Source organism: Diadema setosum, chromosome 8 (genome assembly GCF_964275005.1).
Source record: "Diadema setosum chromosome 8, eeDiaSeto1, whole genome shotgun sequence".
Classification (NCBI taxonomy): domain Eukaryota; kingdom Metazoa; phylum Echinodermata; class Echinoidea; order Diadematoida; family Diadematidae; genus Diadema; species Diadema setosum.
In genome coordinates this window covers 27,024,113-27,046,096 of record NC_092692.1, presented here as the reverse complement: position 1 = coordinate 27,046,096, position 21,984 = coordinate 27,024,113, and the positions used below count along the sequence as shown (strand labels likewise).

Genomic DNA, 21,984 nt, shown 5'->3' with positions numbered 1-21,984 from the left:
TCACAGTTGATGTGGGAATACTGAACATAATTCTGAATTAAAGAAAAAGTATGTGACTATCGAAAGAGGCAAGAGAGGGAAATCTATCTTTCATTGGCAAAAGTGAATTTGTGTCCTGCAATGCATTGTTACAGTAAGAAACAAGGGATTCACTTTGCATACCTGTTTCAGCAATTTACATGATACCATAATTGGTTAGTGTGATAGTATCACAAATGTTTTCTTAAAAGGAAAGTGATTTGTCAAGAAGTGAAATGTTGAACACAGAAAAGAATAACAGTTTACAACATCTTGACTGACGAAACTGCACAAGAAAAAGTAAAACACATGATCAACAGGAATACTTATGCTACTTGGTGTTACTAAGAGTAACTCCCTCCAAAAGAGTAGAATGGTAAACCAACCTCCATTACCACACGCCTGACACACCAGTAAAATTTGTTTGATCGTCTGTGTAAAATCAACAATCACTTCCCGGGCTCCTTGGCACTGTGTTGATGTGTCGTGAGAATGTGTAAGGTGTAGTATGGAGTTATTTGATCTGTTTGTTCCTAAGTGCATTACCATGGTCATGGGTGTATTTATGCCTTGTGTGTCTGTGCCATTACTTGGGAACCCCTTACATGTACTTCTTTATTTGTGTGTTTTATTCTATCCATGTGATAAGATGAAAATAAAACTTCTTTAATGCACTCCAATCTTTCAGCTAATCATGATGGTTGGTCTGAAACTATTGTTTCAGGTGTCATGCAGATACAATATTTGAGTCTGCATCTAATGAAATTAATTTAATGTATGAAGGCCATATTGGTGAAAAAAGAGTAGCAATTTACAAGCTCTGGAACTGTGGCATGCCATTAATGGGGGCTTGGTAGGGAAAGAATGCGTTTGTCCATAGATTCTACCTCATTCAAGAGTGTGGACCAGTGGCATTCAGCTGGTTTTTAATTTGTCTAATGTTATTAGCGTCCAAGGCTGGGATAAAAGATTCATTGGACCGTTGGTAGTGGTCGCCTGGGACGCATCACATAGAAGCTGTTAGGCAACAGCCTTCTGGGCGATTGAAGTGCGAAGATCATTTGCTTTGAATGGAATCGGATGCCATACATACATTAGAATTTGATGGCGGCATTACAAGATTGGGCAGAATAATTGCCCATCCATTAATCGGTCTCGATACGAGGTCGTCTTCACTGGTGCCATCTACGGCCTAACTCCCCACCTGGAGTTGGTGTCCTCCCCGTCATTTGCATACTTGCGCAATTTTTCATCAGTTTCATTCTGTTGATGCCGTATCAAAATAGAATTCTGTCAAATATACATTTGGAATTGATAAAAAGTGATGAAAAGGCAAGAACTAAATTGGTGTTCCCTAATGAGTGTAGCTCTCAAAAGAAAGTGATGGACTTTTGCTCTAGAAAGAAGAAGAAAAAGAATTTGTTATGAAGATGTAATAATCAGCAATATACCAAATGATGAATAACTAATTGAACCTCTCGGAGGTACATTGTACTATTCTAGAGAGAGAACTGTGTGATCAGTGTTTTTATTAATGTCATTGTACAGGTGCAGCATGGAGATTGGAGGATGAGGAGGAGGAAGGGTGCCTACCACACACCCCTTGTCTGGAGGACACGCCCTTCGCTCAGACGTCATCCCAGCTGTACTACCCCGTTCCCCCTCGACCCACGGTGAGAGCAGCTAACTTTTCCACCAAATTAAAGATGAATGAAATTCAAATTCACTGTACATGTAGATTAAGGGAATGCAGCAATATTAATGAATCACATCTGCAAAGTTTGAGGAAAATCTGAAAGTCTGTTCAAAAGTTATGAGTTTGTAAAGTTTCAGTGCATCTTTCGCTGAATAAGAAAACTATGACACTTTGTGATGTTACAAATAGAAAGCAATATATTGGATATTCAACATATTTCCACTTTTCTAGCATTATTAAGGAAAATTTGACTTTCCTCTTTCAGAAAGCAGGGGTGTGATAATAACCTTAAAATATTATGTTATTAACAAAGCCGAGGGAATGTGTACTTTTCATAAAAAATGAGATTTTGTGGAATTCTGTATATATTTTCTTTATGTCATTTTCCATACATGATGTCACAAACTGTAGTAGTCTTCTCATCCAGCGGTGGCTGCACTGAAACTTTAAAAATTCATAACTTTTCAACAGATCACCTAATTTTCCTAAAACTTTGCTGATATTTTCTACTGAAATTGCTGCGCTCATTCTATTCATGTGTATATTTGAGTTTAATTCTCCCTTAAAGGACCAAATACAATTTTTTTTTCTTTTTGATTAGTAGACAGACGATACATTACCGACTGTTAACATTGGCCACCATACCACAGAAACTTTTCTTTGCAACCTAGTTTTTCCTTTCATGATATCTACCCCTATTTGCATCATAAAGGTGAAAAGGTATCAGCATCATTATTACATGTGGTGGTGGTTGGGGGGAGGGGGAGGGAAGGGTCGGAGTTTTTCTTTCTGAATATGATCTTTGTAAATGCAAAGTGACTTCCACTCGCGCAGACAGTCGGACCCATGAAAATTCATGAGAGCAGTATACACTCAGTTCTTTCTGTCACTGTCATCGTATATGACGCCTCTCCGTTGCTAACGTCCATTAAGTGGAGAGTGCGGTGTACCCTTCTCCCCGTTGTCAGAGTTCCCTCTCAATGTTTAACCCCCACAGACCCACCATCTCAAAATGCCATTAGCAATACACTAGAAACGGCTCACCACTGGTGATGGCAGACTTAAGCTCTGTTACCCCCACTGGCAGGGTGGTAATGCAACAGTTCTTGTCTCGGTTGTGTCCTTATCATTTCTTTTCGCCTTTTTTTGAAATATGCAATTTCCTGAATACTCTGGAGCGTGTCTGTGACAAATCAACACAAAATTGTAGAAGTGGGCTTGGAAACCTCGCATACCACAGTCATATCTTCTCTCTTCTATTTTCTCGTGCTTCATCATCATATTTTTGTATATTTTCCCTTATCTACTCAAAATCCATATAGTTTGTTTTCCCGTTGCTGCCATTGAAATATAGCAACTGCTTGTCATGGCGATGGGCCGTCTCATATATATTTTAGTTATCATTTCCAAGAGATTAATGGCATGATTTCATGGAAATGTTTTAAGTTTCGCGTGTATGCCGTATTATTTATCTCTCATTTCATTATATCATATTCATTGTGTATTGCATGTATTATACCTTGCATTCAGTTACATATCCACTCGGTGTCATGTTTCACATTGTTTATAAAATACAATTTTGTTTGTGTTTGAAAAATTCAGATAACGAAAATAAACCAAACCAAACCAAATATATTGGTTTAATAGGGATCTGTATAACTAGTCTTATTAGCATGATATTTTCCATGCATTTCTGGTGATATCAATGTCTGTGCACATACTATGCCTAGTATGGATTCAAACACTTATCTAGGTTAGAATGTCTGCTCACAAATGTATTGACGAATGTTTATACTAAATATTGATTTTTTGCAACATTTAAGATATGGTAAGCAAAAGTGTTGAATGTTCTTTTCTGATGGTTTTCCCCTTAAGCCAATGACATGCTTTAAAGGGAAGATAAACCCCAAGAGCAATGTGGATTGAGTGAGAGCAGCATCATTAGTAGAACACATCAGTGAAAGTTTGAAGAAAATCGGACAATCGATGCAAAAGTTATGAATTTTTAAAGTTGTGGTGTTGGAACCGCTGGACGAGGAGACTACCAGAGGTTATGACGTATGAGTGGACAACAATACCAAGAAAATATAAAGAAATTCTACAAAAATCCATTTTTCATGAAAATTACAAATTCCATCAGCTTGATATTGACATATGTTAAGGGTAGCAATTATTCCCCCTGCTTTCTGAAAGAGGTTGGTCCATTGCTCTTTCATAATTCTAGAAAAATGAATTTTTGTTGAATTTCCTTTATATTTTCTTTGTATTGTTGTCCACTAATACGTCATATCCTCTAGTAGTCTCCTCATCCAGCCGTTCCAACACCAAAACTTTAAAAATTCATAACTTTTGCATCGATTGTCCGATTTTCCTCAAACTTTCACTGATGTGTTCTACTAATGTTGCTGCTTTCACTCAATCCACATTGCTTTTTGGGTTTACCTTCCCTTTAATTGTGGTTTCCTATTTTCCCTCACACGGTTCAGACGCCCGAAACAGAGCGAGTGAGGACGAGCAGCAGCAATGGAGGCCTGGCCAAGCTGGCCCGTCGACTCAGCCAGAGGGGTGACCGGCGTGAGCGAGGGGAGAAGCCGCCATGCAGGCAGCGATCTGTTAGTGTGGACAGGTGAGAAATAGTCCCTCCTCACCCCCTATTTTGTAAGAAAATGGATCGGACAATGAAATCTTAACAAGACTTTTACTCCAGTCCCCTGTAAGCTTCTCTCCCATTGCAAGCATCTGAGAACTTGAACTCCTTTATTTCTTATTCTATCGGAAGCAAAAGAAGGTAAGGTATTTTTTTAACTCTGGGACAAAAATGGAAGAGTCCTCTTGTTTACAGAAAACACAGCAGTCATTTTATTTTTTGTTCTTTTGTAAGCATGAGTTTTGCATGGTATCCTCATGAGCTTCACATTGCCTTGTCGCCCTCTATCTCTTCCTTACAGCAAGGCTGAATATTGCATGACCAAACATGCTTGTAGTTGGACATTTTGGTATTATTTTTGTGCAGCACTGTTAATAGCATTACTTTGATTCAATAATGTTTTGAAAGAGAGATCAGTGCTTAATGTATATGCATGTATTTTTTTGTTTGTTTGTGTGTCTGTCACTTACTGGTTCAGTTATGTGTCTGTTTTTATACAAGTAGGCAGGGTATTACTTGATGTTGTTCTTGGGATGTTGGGGTTGTTTTTAGGGGGGAGGTTTTGCAGATGCTTTCTAAGATTGTTTATACATGTATGTACAGTGTACATGCACATTAGGCAGATTTGGAGTCCTAGCTTAAGGCTTTAGATAGACTAAGAAAGTGGTTCACCATATTCAAGTGACACCCACACTAGCTGTGGGAAATGATTGTCAAAATATTTTGAGTTTTCTATGGGAGACTGCAAGCAATATGATGATACATGTGAGCTTCCTTGTATTGATAAAACAACAAAGTGGTTTTTTTTTTTCTGGAACCAAGTTCATTTGGAGGTAAACAAGTCAAGCAGGGCTCGTGAAACAGTATGCGAAAAAGAAAAATGACGCGCTCTTCCTATATATATATATCAGTGCTGTCGACTGCAAAGATAGCTGGAGTTTGAAAGTGGGTGTGGAAGTTGAGGATTTGAACAGCCTACACAAAAGATATCCTGGGAATGTCAGGCTTATTGTGGAAGTTGTCGAGCAATTGGTAAAGTATCATCAAGCTCTAAATAAGGAACAGGAATTGGTAAAAAAAAAAAGTGATAGCATCGCGGAAGGACAGTAATATAAGTGCAGGAAGTCCTGACAGAAAAGGTGGGGCTATCTATAAAGAGACGCTTGTTCTTGATGTCTGTCACATCGGCAACTCCTTCCCACCTTTTTAAAGCCCATTCAAGGCAGGGGAGAAGGATAGAAAACATATGACTCTCGGACAGTGAAGGCACAGTAAAATTCTGCAAGCAAGCTCACAGACAGACGCAGAACACTTACGCAGCTTGCTTTGGTTTGGAGTCATGCGACAGCAATGACAAACTTATCCAAAGACTTCTTGAGAGTGTTTGTATCTAGGTATGTTACTGCAGTTACATATCATTTTTGTTTCTATAGTGATACAAAGGGTTTGTTTTTTCAAGATTGGTGTTGGGTTGTGATTAGAGAAGATTAGGGGTAGAGAGAAGAGATTTGTGGGTAGGTATGTTCTTGACGTAGCAATGTAGGTTATTGCATGCTTGTGTTATTGTGTGACATTGTCCCCCCTCGCGTGCAGCGACTACGAGTCCGACGTTGCCACCGGCGCCAACGCCATCCCCGACATGCTGTGGAGCCTGCTCCTCGCCGACGACCACGAAATGCCGCGCAGAGTGTCCATGTAAGAGCGCCCTCATCGCCATGACATCCTCCTCTTCCTTGGCTCCGCTGGGGGTCTTTGTTTTCTGGGTCATGTGATCATTTCTTGCTTTCTTGTGAAATTTTTGTGAGCCTTTGGGTGGAAAGTTTGCTCTTGCATGGTCTGTTATAGCTGACTAACCTACTCAGATGACATATGCAGATTAGAAGGATGCATATGTAGATGACATAAATGTGTTCTTTACATTGTGTTTTCATCAATTACCCTCTGTTTTTTTTTTTTTTCTTTATGCATGATGATTTAACTCTGCATCGCTTTTACATCAAGTGTCATTTCCCTTAGAAGCAGAAGGAAGCATGAAACCCTCAGCTTTAATGACCTTTTGCTTTTTCATCTAGCAATACAGTAAAACATCATGCCATCCGCCAATATATATGCATACAAAATTAGTGTGGCTATGTACTAATGCTTAATAGAGTCCCTCTAACCTCGCATAACATCTTTTTTCCTTGTGTGCTCTTTGTACATTTCTGATGGCATTGCCAGTTTGGGAATTAATCGTTACCTTAATGAATCTAGACAACCTAAAGCCCAACCTGCCCCCAACTCGAACCTGGATTACATGAGAGAAAAATCGGCGTGGATATTTTGCTGGGCCGAGGTAGATTAGAGCCATGACGTGTTTTCCCTCTCTCGTCATGATCGTCGGTTCAAGACGATGACACAAACTCACCCCTGGTATGATGCTTGGCTCATTCCACGTAAGACTTTGTTGCACTAAATCTGCGGAGTCCAAGTGGCATTAGTCAGGAAGAAGCCAGACTCGAAAAGGTCTTCCCCTTTTCCTCTGTGAGAAAAGGTCTTCCCCTTTTTCCCCTGTGAAATCATATAATGTTACAGAACTCAATCAGTGCAGCACTGATGCCAAATGTCACTGGCAACTACGAGTTTCAATCTATCGGTCAGAATGGGTATCAATAATAAAAGTTTTAGATTATGTCATCTACTCCACGAATAGGTCCTGAAAACTTTACTTCATTTTCTCACTTCTATTAATCAAGAAGTATAAATAGTTAATATGTCAAATAGTTTGCTTAACTTTTTTTCATATATTCTTATTGACATTAATTCTTTTTTTTTTTTTGTAATGCTGAATGTTTGGATTGTTGGATGTTTCTTATCTCCAAAATTTATTTTAAATGATCTTTGTTGTCTGTATCTTTGAGGGTGACATATGGTTCTACAGCATTTGACAATGTGTTTTCATGTGATTAGCTCCAACTGAACTAATATATGTGCCAGTCTGTCTGAGTTTTGGTATATATATGTGTGTATGTTCCGTAATATTCAGTTTGTTTTGCATGCTTTTTATTTCTGTTCTTCAGAACGGGAAATTGGGAAGTTATCTATCTTTGCTTGTTATTTCTTTCCATATTCAGTCCTAATTAGTTTTTAAAAAGAGCAAAAAAAAGAAAGTATACTGATATGATTCTGTAGTTATTATCCATTGCAGACATTTTGATGTTTTTCAGTCATGCCCTTATAGAATGAATAGTAAAATATTTTTTATATGTTTCCTGCAGAGGAAAAAAAAAAGTTTCATTCGTAAAAGCCTACTTTCGTGTAATCTGTCAATTTTCAATTTAAGCATGGTTGAGATATAAAGTATTTTATACTAATTCGTAAAAGATTTTGTTTGAGATAAAATTATTGAGATGTAAATCTTCACAAATTCACAAGTAAGTGCGCTCGTTTCTTCTTGCATTTATTGTTTTGTTTTATTCATCCTACGTACTAATCCAAAGACAAGCCTTTCAGCATCATGTTGTATTCGACTTCTTGAAGCTACTTTGTAGAATTCCATCCACTTTATACACATGATTGTAGAGTAGTAAAAGCAGTTTATATCTAGTCACGACATTTGTTTCTTTTCATTGTCTTCCATTGTACTGCATCATTGATATGACAATCTTCATACTTTCCGGCAGAGATTATCTTAATCCTCTTTATGGATACATTTGTGTGTGTGTTTGTGTGAATTTGTAGGCCTGGGGTTTGCTGGGTTTGTTTTGTTTTGTTTTTTTATTATTATTATTATCACTGAGGAGCCATCAGAAAGAGCATTTAGCACTCTCTATATAGTTTTGTCAGTTTGATAGAAATTGTGTTTTGATCTGGGGGGCGTTTCATGAAGGAACTTGTCGGATAAAATGTCCGACAAGCCAATTATATCCGACAAGTTCAGAGAAATCAGCCAATCAGACTAAAGAATTTCTCAAAACTTGTCAGATATAATTGACTTGTCAGATATTTGATCCGACAAGTTCCTTCATGAAATGCCCCCCAGATTTCACCCAAAACGAAATATTTTACCTCATCTTCAGATATGCTCGTATATTTATTGTCTCACTGATTATATTTGCTTTTGGATCAAATTGCAATTCAAATCCATGTTTCGTTATATATATATATAAATATATCGATCGTATGCCTGTATGTTTCCATCAGAAAATTTAAAAGCAAATACACTTATGCATATAATGTGAATCTTCAGTCATATGTACAATCCATATATTTCCTGTACTTATGCAGTTGTATGCTCAGTATGTTTGTGTAATTCATATGATCAATACTTCCATATATTTTTATGTTTTTGAAAGTTTAAGCATAGTACGTTCATATATTTCACATATTCATGTAGGTGTATGCTGTCCTCTGCGTGTATGTAAGCATATACATGCGATTGATATATATATATATATATATATATATATATATATATATATATATATATATATATATATATATATATATATATATATATATGTTTATATATTTCCTCTCATTACATTTGCCCCCTCCTCCAGTGGAGACGTGCGCAAGGCCCATAGCATGGAGAGCCTGGTGCCGGGCGGGGACAAGAGCAAATCCTCCTCCATCCCGCCGTCCCCTCTGGCCCCCAACAAGCTCCAGCGGAGTCTGTCCGGCAAGAAGAGGGGCGCCAGCACCAACGAGGTGGACTCGACGGGCCTCGGAGGCCGGTCGGACAAGGACAAGGGCAGGCGGTCTTCCAAGTACATCAGTGACTTACAAGGTACGCATCGCGTCCTTTCCGGCTTGATCTTCTGAAAACCATCTTTTTCTTTTTGGTCAGCTTTCTTCTCATTTCCAAGGTATCCACATGACGACTACAGCTTTATCTTCAACAGCTATATCTTTCTTTTTTATAGTCAGGTTCCTTCTTTTTTCCTCTTCTTTTGTCAGTACTATGATACTCTTTCCTTTTGCAGCCTCTTGTTATATCATCCATAGCTTCTTCAAAGCACTCTGCATTGATCTGCTACTACAAATTGCTCCTAATATTACCATTCAAGGCACACATGTAAAGTTCACATCTGTATTACAAAGAAACAGGGACGTCATGGAACAGAATAATATCTTACTGTGACGCAAAAGAAAATAAAACAAATTGCAAATGAGAATACCTTACCTGTAAATTACAATGTAAATTGCTGGATATTTTCTCTTGAGTGGGGAAACCATTTAGGGTGATCATTTTCTCGCTGTATTTGAAAGCAGGGCTGCTGAATTCGGGTTTTCCCCTTCTCTTTGCTTGGGTGTTGTTTTCCTCTCCTGGTGTAATTTCTTTCTATTTTTGCATCGTCCTCGGCCTTGTTTGCTGCGTATCACTTTCCTCTGAGTGTTCTCTTTTATTCTGCCCATCTCTATGGCCTCTTTTTTCTTTTTTTTCCATTTGTCTACCCATGTAGCCATATGTATTTGAAATTTGAACACAGGTGTGCCTGCACTCGAGTGCAACAAGGGCATATGTACACTAAAAGAAGTTAGTAAAAGTCCCTTTGCCACTCAATAGATTGTTGAGTGCCTTTTTTTTTTCCCTCAGCTTCCCCCCCCCCCCTTCTCTGTCTGTCCACTTCTTTAACTCATGGATTATGTAGTGTGCCTGTGACAAAATGGATTCCATCAGCAGCCACAATGTATAATATAGCTACAGAGCCTTACTCCTTTGCTTTTTGGTGCATTTGCAGTCCTTGAAATCCCTATACGTTTGACATCCCTGGCTGTTTGATCCTGGCTACTTTCGCAAATTAGAGAGCAGACCAGGCTTAAGTTGATTGAGTATGATATGACCACAAAAAAAAAAAATAACAAAATAAAGTAATGAAAAAGGAATGAAGTACAGACATACAAATATCAGAAAGAGAAAGAGACAGAGAGAGAGAGAGAGAAAGAATGACAGAAAAAGATATAATAATATATAAAAAGGAGAGAAAAAAATTGAGAGATATATGAAGTGATACTGATAACATGACATGCATTTGTGCAATGTTTAAAAAGACTAGGGGGAGTACAGTGACTTTGTAACCTTGGTCTTCCATCAATTCTGTCTAGCTTTGGAGGCCGGTGGGGAGGGGGGGGGAATAGGAGGAATGGGGACATCTTTTTGCTGCTTTCATGAATATTCTATGTGCACCTTTCAGTGCATGTAGAGCCGGTGAAAGAAATGTCATTTGATGTAATGGTGCGATGTCGGAGGGATGATAGTATCTTGGGTTTTTAGAACTATTTTTAGTTCATCTATGGACAATCAAGGCCACAAGCGAAGAGATCTGCACATTCAAAAAAAAAAAAAAAAAAAAAAAACAGGAAGGAATCAGACGTTGAAATTCATTTCCTGTGGGAATCTAATTATGGTTTTCATGCAGAAATATGCATTGTCCTGGACTCTCCATATTTTTTTTTTCTGATATGGACAAGATTTTTGAGATAAAAAACCTTACCATGTGTTTGAAAACATATTGGAAGTGCTCTGCACTTAAGTATTCCTGATGTCTATTCAAAGAGAGGTCAGCAGTACTTCAAGTGGGTGTCAAGATATATAAGAGTCAGTAAAAAATTGGCACCGCCAGCATTAAGCACAACTGGTTATGCATGCCCGTGTAATGTATGATGAATTCTCCAATTTTGTCATGGTAGGTATTGGTCCACTATAGTAACTGTATGATTGCCATGTGTTATCAAGTTGATATATCAAGTCAATGCACTTAACTGGTAAAGTCTTTTCTAAGCTTATTAAAGTTCTCCTTCCAAAAATTGCATGACGATTTGAAATCAGTCTGGTATATTTCTTTCTATCCTTATCCTCCAGTTTATCCGACTCTCATCTCTGCGTAGCTTTAAGCAGAGCGCTCATCGCTGGGTTTAGTCATGGCTGTGAAAAATATATAAGACTTCAGATACATACTGTAAAATGTGTGACTAATTCCTGGAATAAAACTGAAGAAATGCCTCAAGCATCGATGAGGATTGGGCATGGAAGGGAAATCAGTCACATGGGGTACATATTGATGGATAAAACCAACAAAAGTTAACTACCATACAAATTATGATGGCTCTTCTGTCTGTTTTCCATTGTGCATGTAAACTCCAAAATGATCATCTTCTGCTCCTCTCAGCTCTCTTTGAGGCAGTCGAGCACCAGGACCTCGATTCGGCCAAGCTCCTCCTCGACTCCGACGGCCTGGACCTCAACCAGCCCAACGGCGACGAGTTCACGCTCCTCGACATCGCAGTCATGACCAACAACATGCCCATGTCCAGGCTGCTGCTGTCATACGGCGCCCGGGAGAATCCTCGATGTGAGTGAGAGGACAATGAAGAAGAGAGCAACAATGATGTCGATGTTGCTGATGATGATGTTGATGGTGACAAGAATAATGACGGTGGTAATGGTGAGACGTATGGATATGAAGAAGTGTATCAGGATGTAACCGCTGACAGTGATGCATTGTTGCCGATGGTGATATAGATGAAGATGACAAAGTATGTGATGAGCATGGAGATGATGATGGTGTGAGATTATTGTGAATTCAATAATGGTGGTGATGATAGCAATGGTGCAGTGTCGTCATGGCGTTTATGATGACGGTGATAATGATGAAGGAAGGGGCGGAGGATGTTGATGGTTACTATGGTGATCCCAATGAAGCTGATGCTGCAAGTGATGATGGAGGATTGACTTTGATGAAGATGGAATGGATGGAGTTGATTTTGATCATAAAGAAGACAGAGCTGGCAGTTAAGTGATGGTGAAATTGAAGAAATATTAATCATAAACTTGCATGAGCATCATCATCATTCAGGATTAAGGCAATGTCAGTGAATGTTGTTGTTTGCACGGTAACAATGATGATGATATTGATGATGCTACATATTGCGAGCATATGGTGATAGTGTCAAAAAGAAAAAGAATGTAGGGTAAGGAGAGTGTAGTCAGTTGAGAAACAGAAAGTCATTAGCACCCTCTCAACTTAATGCCCTTGTGGTTTTCGAGAGACAGTATTGGTGATTCGTTGGAAATGTAGGTGAGAGTTAATGACTGCCATCCCAAATGTTGGAGATTCTCTTAAAGCCCGTACATCCCTTTTGCAAATGTCACAAAATTTTGCATTGTTGAACATTCATGTCTTCCAACATTGTGTATAAAATCTTGCAGTAGTACACCTCAGAGTTAAAAGAAGCCAAGAAATGAAAAACTGACCTCATGTCTCACATAAATATGCTCCCCTTTTGTCCCGTGAATACTGGTTGGATTTTCGGGGGATGTCTGAATAAATTGGAAATCTATTGTCTCTATTCCCCCTCCATCATAAAGAAGTTTCCAGTTTAATTATTCTGAGGAAACGTCTGAATTACCTACCTCTACAATGTACAAGCTGATAAAAGAAATCTAATTTTCAGGGCTGCAAAAGGGACACACAAACTTTAAGTGTTGATGCATACATAACTTGCTATGTTAACTCTCACTGGAGTTTCATTCCCTCTCTCTCTCTCTCTCTCTCTCTCTCTCTCTCTCTCCTCTCCAACCACAGTCCTCTTGAAGGACGTCCGGTTAAACAAGCTGAACACCCTCATCAACGAAGCCGAGCAGGTCATCCAAGACCTGACCACAAGAGTGGTCAACGGTTCCGGCAACAACAACGCATCTACGTCAAATTCCAACAAGGTGAAGACCGCGCGGCTGTGCTCATCTGTTTGTTGGCAATAGATCTTAACCTGTTGAGGACGGACTGATTTTGCTGCAACGCACATTTCCCATAGACACCTGCCCGAGTATTCTCGGGACTCGTCTTCCACGGGTTTAGATTTGGAAGAGTCTGTTTTTGTTTTTGTTTTTTCAAAGCAGTTTAACCAATTTAGTCACTGTGCCCCACAAAAACTCTCTCAACGAGCTCCATAGTTGTTGAATCATGCCGTCGATCTAAATATTGAGGCATCACATTTTAATATGTTGGCATGCCAGTCTACTCTATCCCAACTACAATGAGCAGAGCCTGATAGCAGTGCTTGTACCAAGTATATGTTTAGTGAGAGTATGGGGGGGGGGGGGTTGTTGGGATGATTTTTTTTTCCAAGCTCACGGTGTAATGGAAAGATGAATTGGTGTTGCCCTGCACCTCATGAGTAATACTCTATTCCAGTTTATGAATTATTCATAAACTTTTTGATCACACACACGCACGCAAGAGCTGTATACGTAGATATTGAGCCTTTTTTTTAGTTGTCTCCAATGATCGCAACAAAAAGCACTGATCGCTAAAACTGGTGAAGTGTTCGTATTCCTGTCTGGTGCCATCTCTTGAAGAGAAGGCAAGCGTCAGACAGGTAGCAGAGTGAAAGAGTATTAAAAGTCCTCAGAAAGATGAAATGGTAGAACATCATCATATCTTTCAATTGTACATGAGCTCATGTGCTTCTACACCATGTAAGTGAGAGCATTTCAATTCTTGGGCATTGGGCTGAGATGGTACACCAGTTTACTCCACAATCTTTTTTTTTCTACTTATTGATTTTATTCTATGTCATGACTCTGCAAAAGATGCATTATAAAACACCTACATAATCTACCAATACTTCCAGTCTCCTTCACATTCCAGTAGACTTTGAAACCACTGTTTCATTCAAGACGTCCTGATGATGGTGATGGTGATGATGATGAACAGCTCCTTCATAGCACCGTTTATCTGTACAGAACATTCAGAAGCGCCCGGCTCCCACAGTGTGTCACACATTAATTGCTGGAAAGTTACTGTAAAGATACAATTGTAGGTCTTTAGTTCAGATTTTAATGTATCGAGGTCTTGTTACAATTCTGTAGATGTATTCTGTATAACCTTGGTCGTGAAGGAGATAAATTTCTACTGTAGGAGAGCTTCCGGTCATTTGTCCTCATGTTTTCTTTGCGAATTTCACAGGACGCAGATCGTCAGCTGATAGATTGGGAGTGGAGATACAGGTTACTCAAGAGAATGAAGACAGGCTTTGAACAAGCGAGTGAGTATTCAAGTACTTAGCTACCAAAGTGTTTCTCTTTTGCCCCCCCCCCCCCTTGCTCTCTTTTTCTATCTGTTATATTGTGTCTGTCTGCCTGCCTGTCTGTCTGTCCTTGTGTCCATCCATCTGTCTGTCTGCCTGTCTGTCTTTCTTTCTGTCTTTCCATCTGTCACTTTGTCTCTCTTTTCATCTGTCTTTCTGTCCATCTGTCTTTCCATATGTCTGTTTGTCTGTCTGTCTTTCTATATGTCAGTCTGTCTGTCTTTCCATCTATCTGTCTGTTTGTCTTTCCATCTGTCTGTCTGTCTGTCTGTATCTCTGTCTCTCTCTGTCATTCTATCTTTCTCTATCTGTCTCTCTCTCATACACATACATACACACACACATACACCCTCTCTGTTTCCATCTCTCTCTCCTTGGTCTGTGGTAGATCGTAGAAATATCACAGAAATAGAACTCTGCAGTTTCTGTGCCCTTAAGATAAATGCAGGGGCGTGGACTTTTGCGTGAATATTGCCAGTGAAAAGCAAGCAGTAACTGATCCATGTATATATATATATATATATATATATATACTAATATTATTCATATTTTGACTTTTCATTTTCACAAGATGCAAGCACTTTATGGATAAGATGAAGGATTATTTGTCGGAAGTTGTAGGAATGTTGATCAAATTTGATCAGTTTAACCGGTGACAGAATAGGATTATGTCTGAGAATAGAGAATATTAGCAGTTTTTCCTTGCATTAAAAATAGCGCAAGTGGGAGTAAAAAGGACAGTAGTGTGGCTGGGGGGGGGGGGGGGGGGGTCAGTCCATGTTTGCAGGGTTTCAGCATTAAATTAGATTGATACAGATAAGCCTCAACGAGGTACTTTGAGTATTAATAATAGGTAAGGAGCATTTGATTGAGGCAATTACAAGCCGAGAAGAACTATTTTTGGTCACATGACATGCACAGACAAAACGAGCCTTGGACTAGAATACTCATTTCATTGTCATCGCTCCATTTTCCCATTTTGATCTGGAGGTCCTGTTATCTCCTCACGCAATGTATGTCCTTCCTCCCACTCTCCTTTCTTCACTTACTTTATATCTTCCTTATTCTGTAATGATCTCCACCAAGGAGATTATGTTTTTGCCAGTGTTGGTCTGTCTGTGTGTCTGTTTGCAAAATATTTTCAAAAGTTGTGAACGAATTAGGATGAAACATACAGGAAAAGTTAGTTGATAATGACACGAGGAGCAGATGATTAGATCGAGGAATTTTTTTTGAATGTTCTTGAAGGATAATCGTCGGCAAATAGGGCCAACAAAGGAGGGATTTTAAGCTGTGCCTTTTTAAGATATACATACATGCACTGAGCGCATACTCGAGGTGCAGCATGCAAGAAGCTGATGATGTAGACTCTAGGAAGGCTTCTTTATCATTTATAGGAGAAAGAAAAAACTGACAGATCAGCCGGGGGGGGGGGGGGGTTGATTAGTGGAGAGATATTGTTAATTCAGATAACTTAGACAGACTTGCCATAAAAACTTTGGCATAATAGATGTTTTGTGCCTCTTTCGATATGTGAGTGCGTAAAATCATGCTGATAATGAAGAGAAGTAATTGAGTAAATGAATAGATAAACGAATGATAAAAATCAATCCTCTAAGAGAAAAGAGGAGTGATAAAGAGTGGGCAAATTCAATTTGTGCGAGCAGACAAAGATTGACAAATGTACGACCCCGATTGCTGCATTTCCTGTGTGGACTCTGGCAATTATCACGTCTGTAAACTACATGTGACACGTACGGCAGTCACACGTACGGCAGTCACTCGTGCAATTGATAACTTCCTGGATGTATTGCTTCTGAGCTTGTTTGTTTGGTTCGGTTCAGTTTTGTTTTGTCGTGTAAGTTGCATCTGAGCACCTTGTTGCGCTGTGGGTATCTTAACGAAGGAAATTGATTGTATGTTCGGTATATGCCATTACTTTGGCTTCTTTTCAGACAAGTGTTATTTTGTTTTTGGAGTTTAAAAAAAATCAACTGTCTGTTTTAGTTACAATATTCTAGCAGGAAGTCGCTACCATGTCATTTCAAACCACAGGGAATTGAGAACTTTGACAAGAAATTCATCTCCATGTTATTAAAAAAGAAACAAGTATTCCGATTCTTTTTAAAGCCCCTTTTCTACTTCTATTTGATACTTAACAACTCAGGCAAGTTTAGCTGAGAGAGGTTGTGACAGTGTGATCTCACTGTCTAAAATCTTTTTTCCCTCTTATTAAAAAATGTATATGCTTTCTTAGATAAACAGCAGGAGCAAAGCACATGAGTAGCCACAGAAATGTTCAGGGTTTCTGATTACATGCAGCCACAAAGTAAACTTCGTGCCAAGAATTTAAAATCAAATGTAAGGTATCACCTTTCTCACCCTTTCCAGGAGTACCTGACGTACCAGCTGGTGTCAGAGTCTACACGGCTAGCAGCTCATCTCTGCTCGTCACGTTCGAGGAGCCGCTCAACATGAACGGAGCAGCAGCAACAAGATACAAAAGTGAGCAGCAACCTCCTTGTTTTATATATCTCTCTCTTTACCAAACAATTTCTTTTTTTTTAACACCCAGTGGTTGCTATATTTGTATTTGTGATTGCAATTTACCCTAGCCAAGGAAGTTCTGTTATTCCTGGTGCTGGTTTGTTTGTCTTTTTGGCTGTCTGTTTGTTTGCAAAATAACTCAAAAAGTTATGAAGAGTTTTGGATGACACTTACTGAAAAAGTTGATAATGGCACAAGGAACAGATGATTGAATTTTGCTAGTGACCGGGATCGCTGTCTGAATCGAGGAGTTTGAAAAAAAAAAAAAAATCAGGGATTCTTTAATTATTTGCAGTTTCGGCCAACAAAAGAGGGAATTCAAGCTGCACATATTTTAGGTGCTCATAATTATGCGTACTTATCATGCCCTCAAGGCACAGCAGGATGCTAGGGTAGAGACACTTGAAAGGATTTGTTATCATTGTGAAATATGTCCATTTTCAGCATATATGTATGTGGGTGGAAAGAAGATGCTTGACGGAGGTCTGTGCTCTACGAGTGCTTTTCTAGCCTAATCTTTTAGTTGTTGGTTTTTTTTTTTTTGTCACGTAAGATTTGTGGGTGTGGCATGTACTGCCTTTGCAATACATGTAGTTCTCATCCTTCTCTTGTGGGCTTATCTTTCTCCAAATTTATGCTTCAGATTATTTTCTCTTGTTTATGTATCTGCTCTGAACGTATATATACATACATATATATATATATATATATATATATATATATATATATACATATATATATATATATATATATATATATATATATGTATATATATATATATTATATATGAATATCCCCATCTTACTGTTTGTCTTTCTTTATGCCAGTTCATCATTCTGTCCATATTGTTTCGACTAAATTCTATACATTTACACATCTTTCTCGTTAACTGTCTATCTGTAGGTTCTTTTTATCTGTTTTCTACCGAGACATTTGTTGATCTGATCTCCATCTCTTCCTCCATATTTCTTACTTTCTGTATCTCTACTCTCTCTCTCTCTTCTCTTCTATATCTCACTATCTTATCTATTTCCCTCATCCTTGCTCTGTCTGTCCGTTTCCTCTATCTGTCTCTCTCTCTATCTCTTTCTATCTCTCATTTTCTATACTTCATCTCTCGCTTTCTTTTAACTCTCCGTTACTCCTCCTCTTCTTGCACCTTTTCATATCTGTGCGGTGTTTGTTCCCTTCCTGTCTGTCAGTCTGTTGTATTTTCTCTCACTGTGTTTACAACGTGTTTACTCTAGTCTCTTGAGTCTAGGAGGAACACCCCACAGTAAGGGTTCTTGATGGGTTCTTTTTTTTTTCTCCCACTTTCAAGTGTGAATACTCAGCAACAGCGTATTTATAGTTTCTGTTATCTTCATGTTTTGTTGTTTTCACTCTCAAGTTTCCCCTGTTCTCTCAATATGCTAATGCTGCACAGTTTTTCTCTTCGATAAGTTGCCATTTCTGTGAAAAGTTAGACTAGAATGTGAAGTCTTTCATACACTTCCCGTCTACTCTGTTTGTGTCAAATTTTGTCTTTACACCTCTCATAGTATTATTCCCTTGTAAACACCTCCTCAAGTATGCCTCACGAAGACTAGCCACCCACACACACACACCACTAGGCATACCCCCGCGCACTCGATGCAGAATTCTTGCGATGGCATTGATGCAAATCTGATCAACCCAATTCCTGGGGAACTCTCACCTCGCACCACTTCTGTTATAGCGTGCTCATCTCGTGCTGGTCCCGACGTCACGCACGAGTCGGGGCTGACACCATTTTTCTCACCCCCAATCGAGTCTTAAAGAGTAGAAGAGAAAGAAGCCCGTATATACATATATTTATCACCCGCCTCTCTTCTCTTACTACCTCCTGTTATTGGCATCTCAGATTTCACCAAGTACTTCCCATCAGCCTCTGGTTGTTTTAGATTGTTGCGGCGGTGCATGGGCAGCAAACAGCGCTTGCACAAAAATAGTCCTTATTGACCAAAATAGGCATTATCTTTTACTCTCTATCTCTCCCCTCTTTCTCTCTGCATCTCTATCTAGATATCTATCTATTTATTTATCTAGTTATCTCTCTATCTGTCTAGTTATCTATCTATCTATCCATCCATTTATCTATCCATTTTATTCTCATTGACTCGCTTACTTCATGAGACCAGAAGATATATTCCAAATGTCACCCTTTCCAGTCCATGGCAGGTATTCTCACTCTATTTTAAATAAACATTGAAACAGGAATATATTTGCACTCCTGTTTTTGTTTTTGTTTTTTTTTTTTGGGGGGAGGGGTTGCCCATTCATGTCGTCGTACGTCACTGGGGCAACAAGCCCTCATATCTACAAAATGTCAAATGTTCAGGAGAGCAAAAAAAAACATGGCAGCCAAAGCACTGTATCAAATGGGAGAGCCTTTCCTTTCACATGCCGTTGTGGCTTCATTTTTGGGGGTAAGACAGCTAGGATTTGGACAGGACATCACTTAAGTGATTATCTGACCATTAATCCGAAAAAGTGATCTTCACCAAAATTTCAGATATGAGGTTTTGTCGCCCCAGCGACGCGTACGTCGAGTATAAGGTATTTGTGAAACATGAAAATTGAAATAACAATAACAGAATATCACTGATGTTTCCACAAGACAGAATTTCATGATATTCATGGAAAGAGATTGAAAAAGAAGGAACAACCTTAAATTCAAATCATTATCAAAACAATACTCAAATTTAGAATGTTTATGTGTGTTTGTTGGTGCTGTAAAGGTTACTGAAATGCTGTCTAATCAGGTAAATAAGCTATTAAAATTTGTGCAGAGTGTCATGAAAAATGGCATCAATAAGGTGGGCTATTGAAATAATTTACTTTGAAATTTTAGCTGACAATCTTTTTTTTTTTTCAATTTCTCCAAATTTATGAGCAAATCATCTCAATTTTTGTATCATATTTTCTTTTTTTTTTTCAGTTGAATGGAGCCAGAATGAAGATTTCTGTCCTCTGTCAGGGGAACATATACTCTACCATTTCAGGAGCCTGAAGTACACTGTGCAAGGACTCTCACAGGTAAGAAATATTATTCTTCTACTATCTTCCCGCTTTCCTCTTCTTCCTCCTCCTCCCTCTCCTTTTTCTTTATCTTCTTCATCTTTTTCTTCTTCTTCTTCCTTCTTCTTCTTCTTCTTAGCTTCTACTTTTCACTATGAGCTACCAAGGCATTTAATTTCTTCATTTCATGCAGAGTTTTGTTTTGATCGTTTTGTTGTTGTTTTTTGTCAGTGAAATCTTACTCACGTACCCCTTTGAAGAAAATGACTAGCTAGAGTAGAGAGACAAGGTTTGAATGAATGAATGATTTCTTGTTTCCTCTGTGTAAGAAATGATGTAAATTGTGTGTGTGACTGCAGGATTGCTGTTGTGAATTTACTCAGTTTCAGTAGATACGCATTGATTGGATGTTGTTAACTTGTTAATTCTGGATATTTAGGGCATAATTCAATTAACTTATCAAAAAAAAAAATGTGGAGATGTTCTGTTTAGTTTACATGGATAGATGTCATGTCGTCATGTGAAAAAGTTTGATTGCTTAAAACTTAATTGGATGATCAATCTGTGAATTATCAATCTATAATGTGTGTGTTGTTTTGGAATTCTTTACCAGTAGATCTGGAATAATTTTACAGTGCAAAAGAGAATAAAAAATAGAATCAGTAGGCAGTATTGTGAAATAGCTTTCTTTGATACCCACCAATGACATATTGTGCTCATAATCACTTTGGTACAACAGATTTAATTTGATTGAATTGCTTTGAAGTAACTTGACTTTGTGCAAAACTTGAGGGAGAACTGTGTACATTCTCTCCAAATTGAACTGCAGGTGATCTGATACATTTTTGGTGAATGATTTTTTTTTCTTCCAAATCAGTTTTAGAGTTATGTGTAGATGAATTAGTAACATGCATTGTGCAAGAAGACATTATAGCTGTTGAATGGGTTACTGATTGCAGTCTAAGCTTGAAGATTCAATCATTTTTTGAGCTGTTGTCTGCCAATGATTATACGTTTTTGAGCCAGAAATTGAGAAAGTGAATTTTATTTGGTCATACGCCACGACCTGTCAGATATGTAGAAGAGTGTATAGGCCTGCTCAATTTGAAGAAAGGTGCTCGGGTCAGTTTTTTCAGTCTGAACAGGACGTTAAAAAAAGTGATAATCCAGGAGAGCGGGTCAACGTTGTTTAGAAGAGTATTAGATCATCAAATGAGAACCATCCCATGTGGATTTCCTGTTGTCACTATGAATAGACACTAATCAGTTTACTTTCAATTAATTGTGGACCCTGGGAGGTTTAAATACCAGCACTCGCAGCATCTGTTGAAATATCACTGGCGATTATCACTGTGGTCCATTTTGCTATCTGAATTAATAGAGTTCTGCTGGTGCTTGCATCTGTCCAAACACAATACTGTGAGTCAAGGGTGAAAGTGACAGCTTAAACACATGTGTCCTGTCATTAAGCCCTTTTGTCATGCTCCAATCCCTACCCCATCAAGTAAGTTACGGCCTTTTGCCACATTCCCAAAACTGCCAAGACCCTACGTCGTCCTGTCACACTCTCGGTCCCTGACAAGTCAGTAATGCCCTTTTGCCACATTTCCAAAGCCGTCAATTCCCTTAATATCTTCCTGTCATACATCACAACCTGCCACCAAGTCAGTAACGCCCTTCTGCCACATTCCCAAAGCTCTAAAACCCTATGTCCTCCTGCCGTGCTCTTGATCCCTATCGAGTCAGTTACGCCCTTTTGTCACACTGCCAAGCCAGTTGAAAGCGGATATCTCATTCCCTTTCCAAGAGCTGCATCCAAAAGAGCTCATCAGCTTACAACGTCTGACTTTCAAAAAGAAAGGAAAGGGAGAGAGCAACTGTATTCTAATCCCCGTCCCTCTAAGCCACCTAAACCCATCGTGGAAGCACCCTGGCAGAACGGGCCTTCTAAGTCATCCTGTGGCGC

The 21,984-nt window shown here is 38.8% G+C and overlaps 1 protein-coding gene across 1 annotated transcript in view; it reads left to right on the top strand.

Moving 5' to 3' along the window:
- Nucleotides 1–21,984, top strand: part of LOC140231482 (ankyrin-repeat and fibronectin type III domain-containing 1-like) — a 68,171-nt gene that overhangs the window by 19,501 nt on the left and 26,686 nt on the right. Inside the window, exons 2-10 of the mRNA XM_072311614.1 lie at nucleotides 1,567–1,691; nucleotides 4,201–4,340; nucleotides 5,955–6,056; nucleotides 8,903–9,129; nucleotides 11,513–11,695; nucleotides 12,929–13,062; nucleotides 14,312–14,390; nucleotides 16,824–16,937; nucleotides 19,939–20,036. Of these exons, the coding sequence (XP_072167715.1) occupies nucleotides 1,567–1,691; nucleotides 4,201–4,340; nucleotides 5,955–6,056; nucleotides 8,903–9,129; nucleotides 11,513–11,695; nucleotides 12,929–13,062; nucleotides 14,312–14,390; nucleotides 16,824–16,937; nucleotides 19,939–20,036 (1,202 nt within the window). The remainder of the gene's footprint in view (nucleotides 1–1,566; nucleotides 1,692–4,200; nucleotides 4,341–5,954; nucleotides 6,057–8,902; nucleotides 9,130–11,512; nucleotides 11,696–12,928; nucleotides 13,063–14,311; nucleotides 14,391–16,823; nucleotides 16,938–19,938; nucleotides 20,037–21,984) is intronic.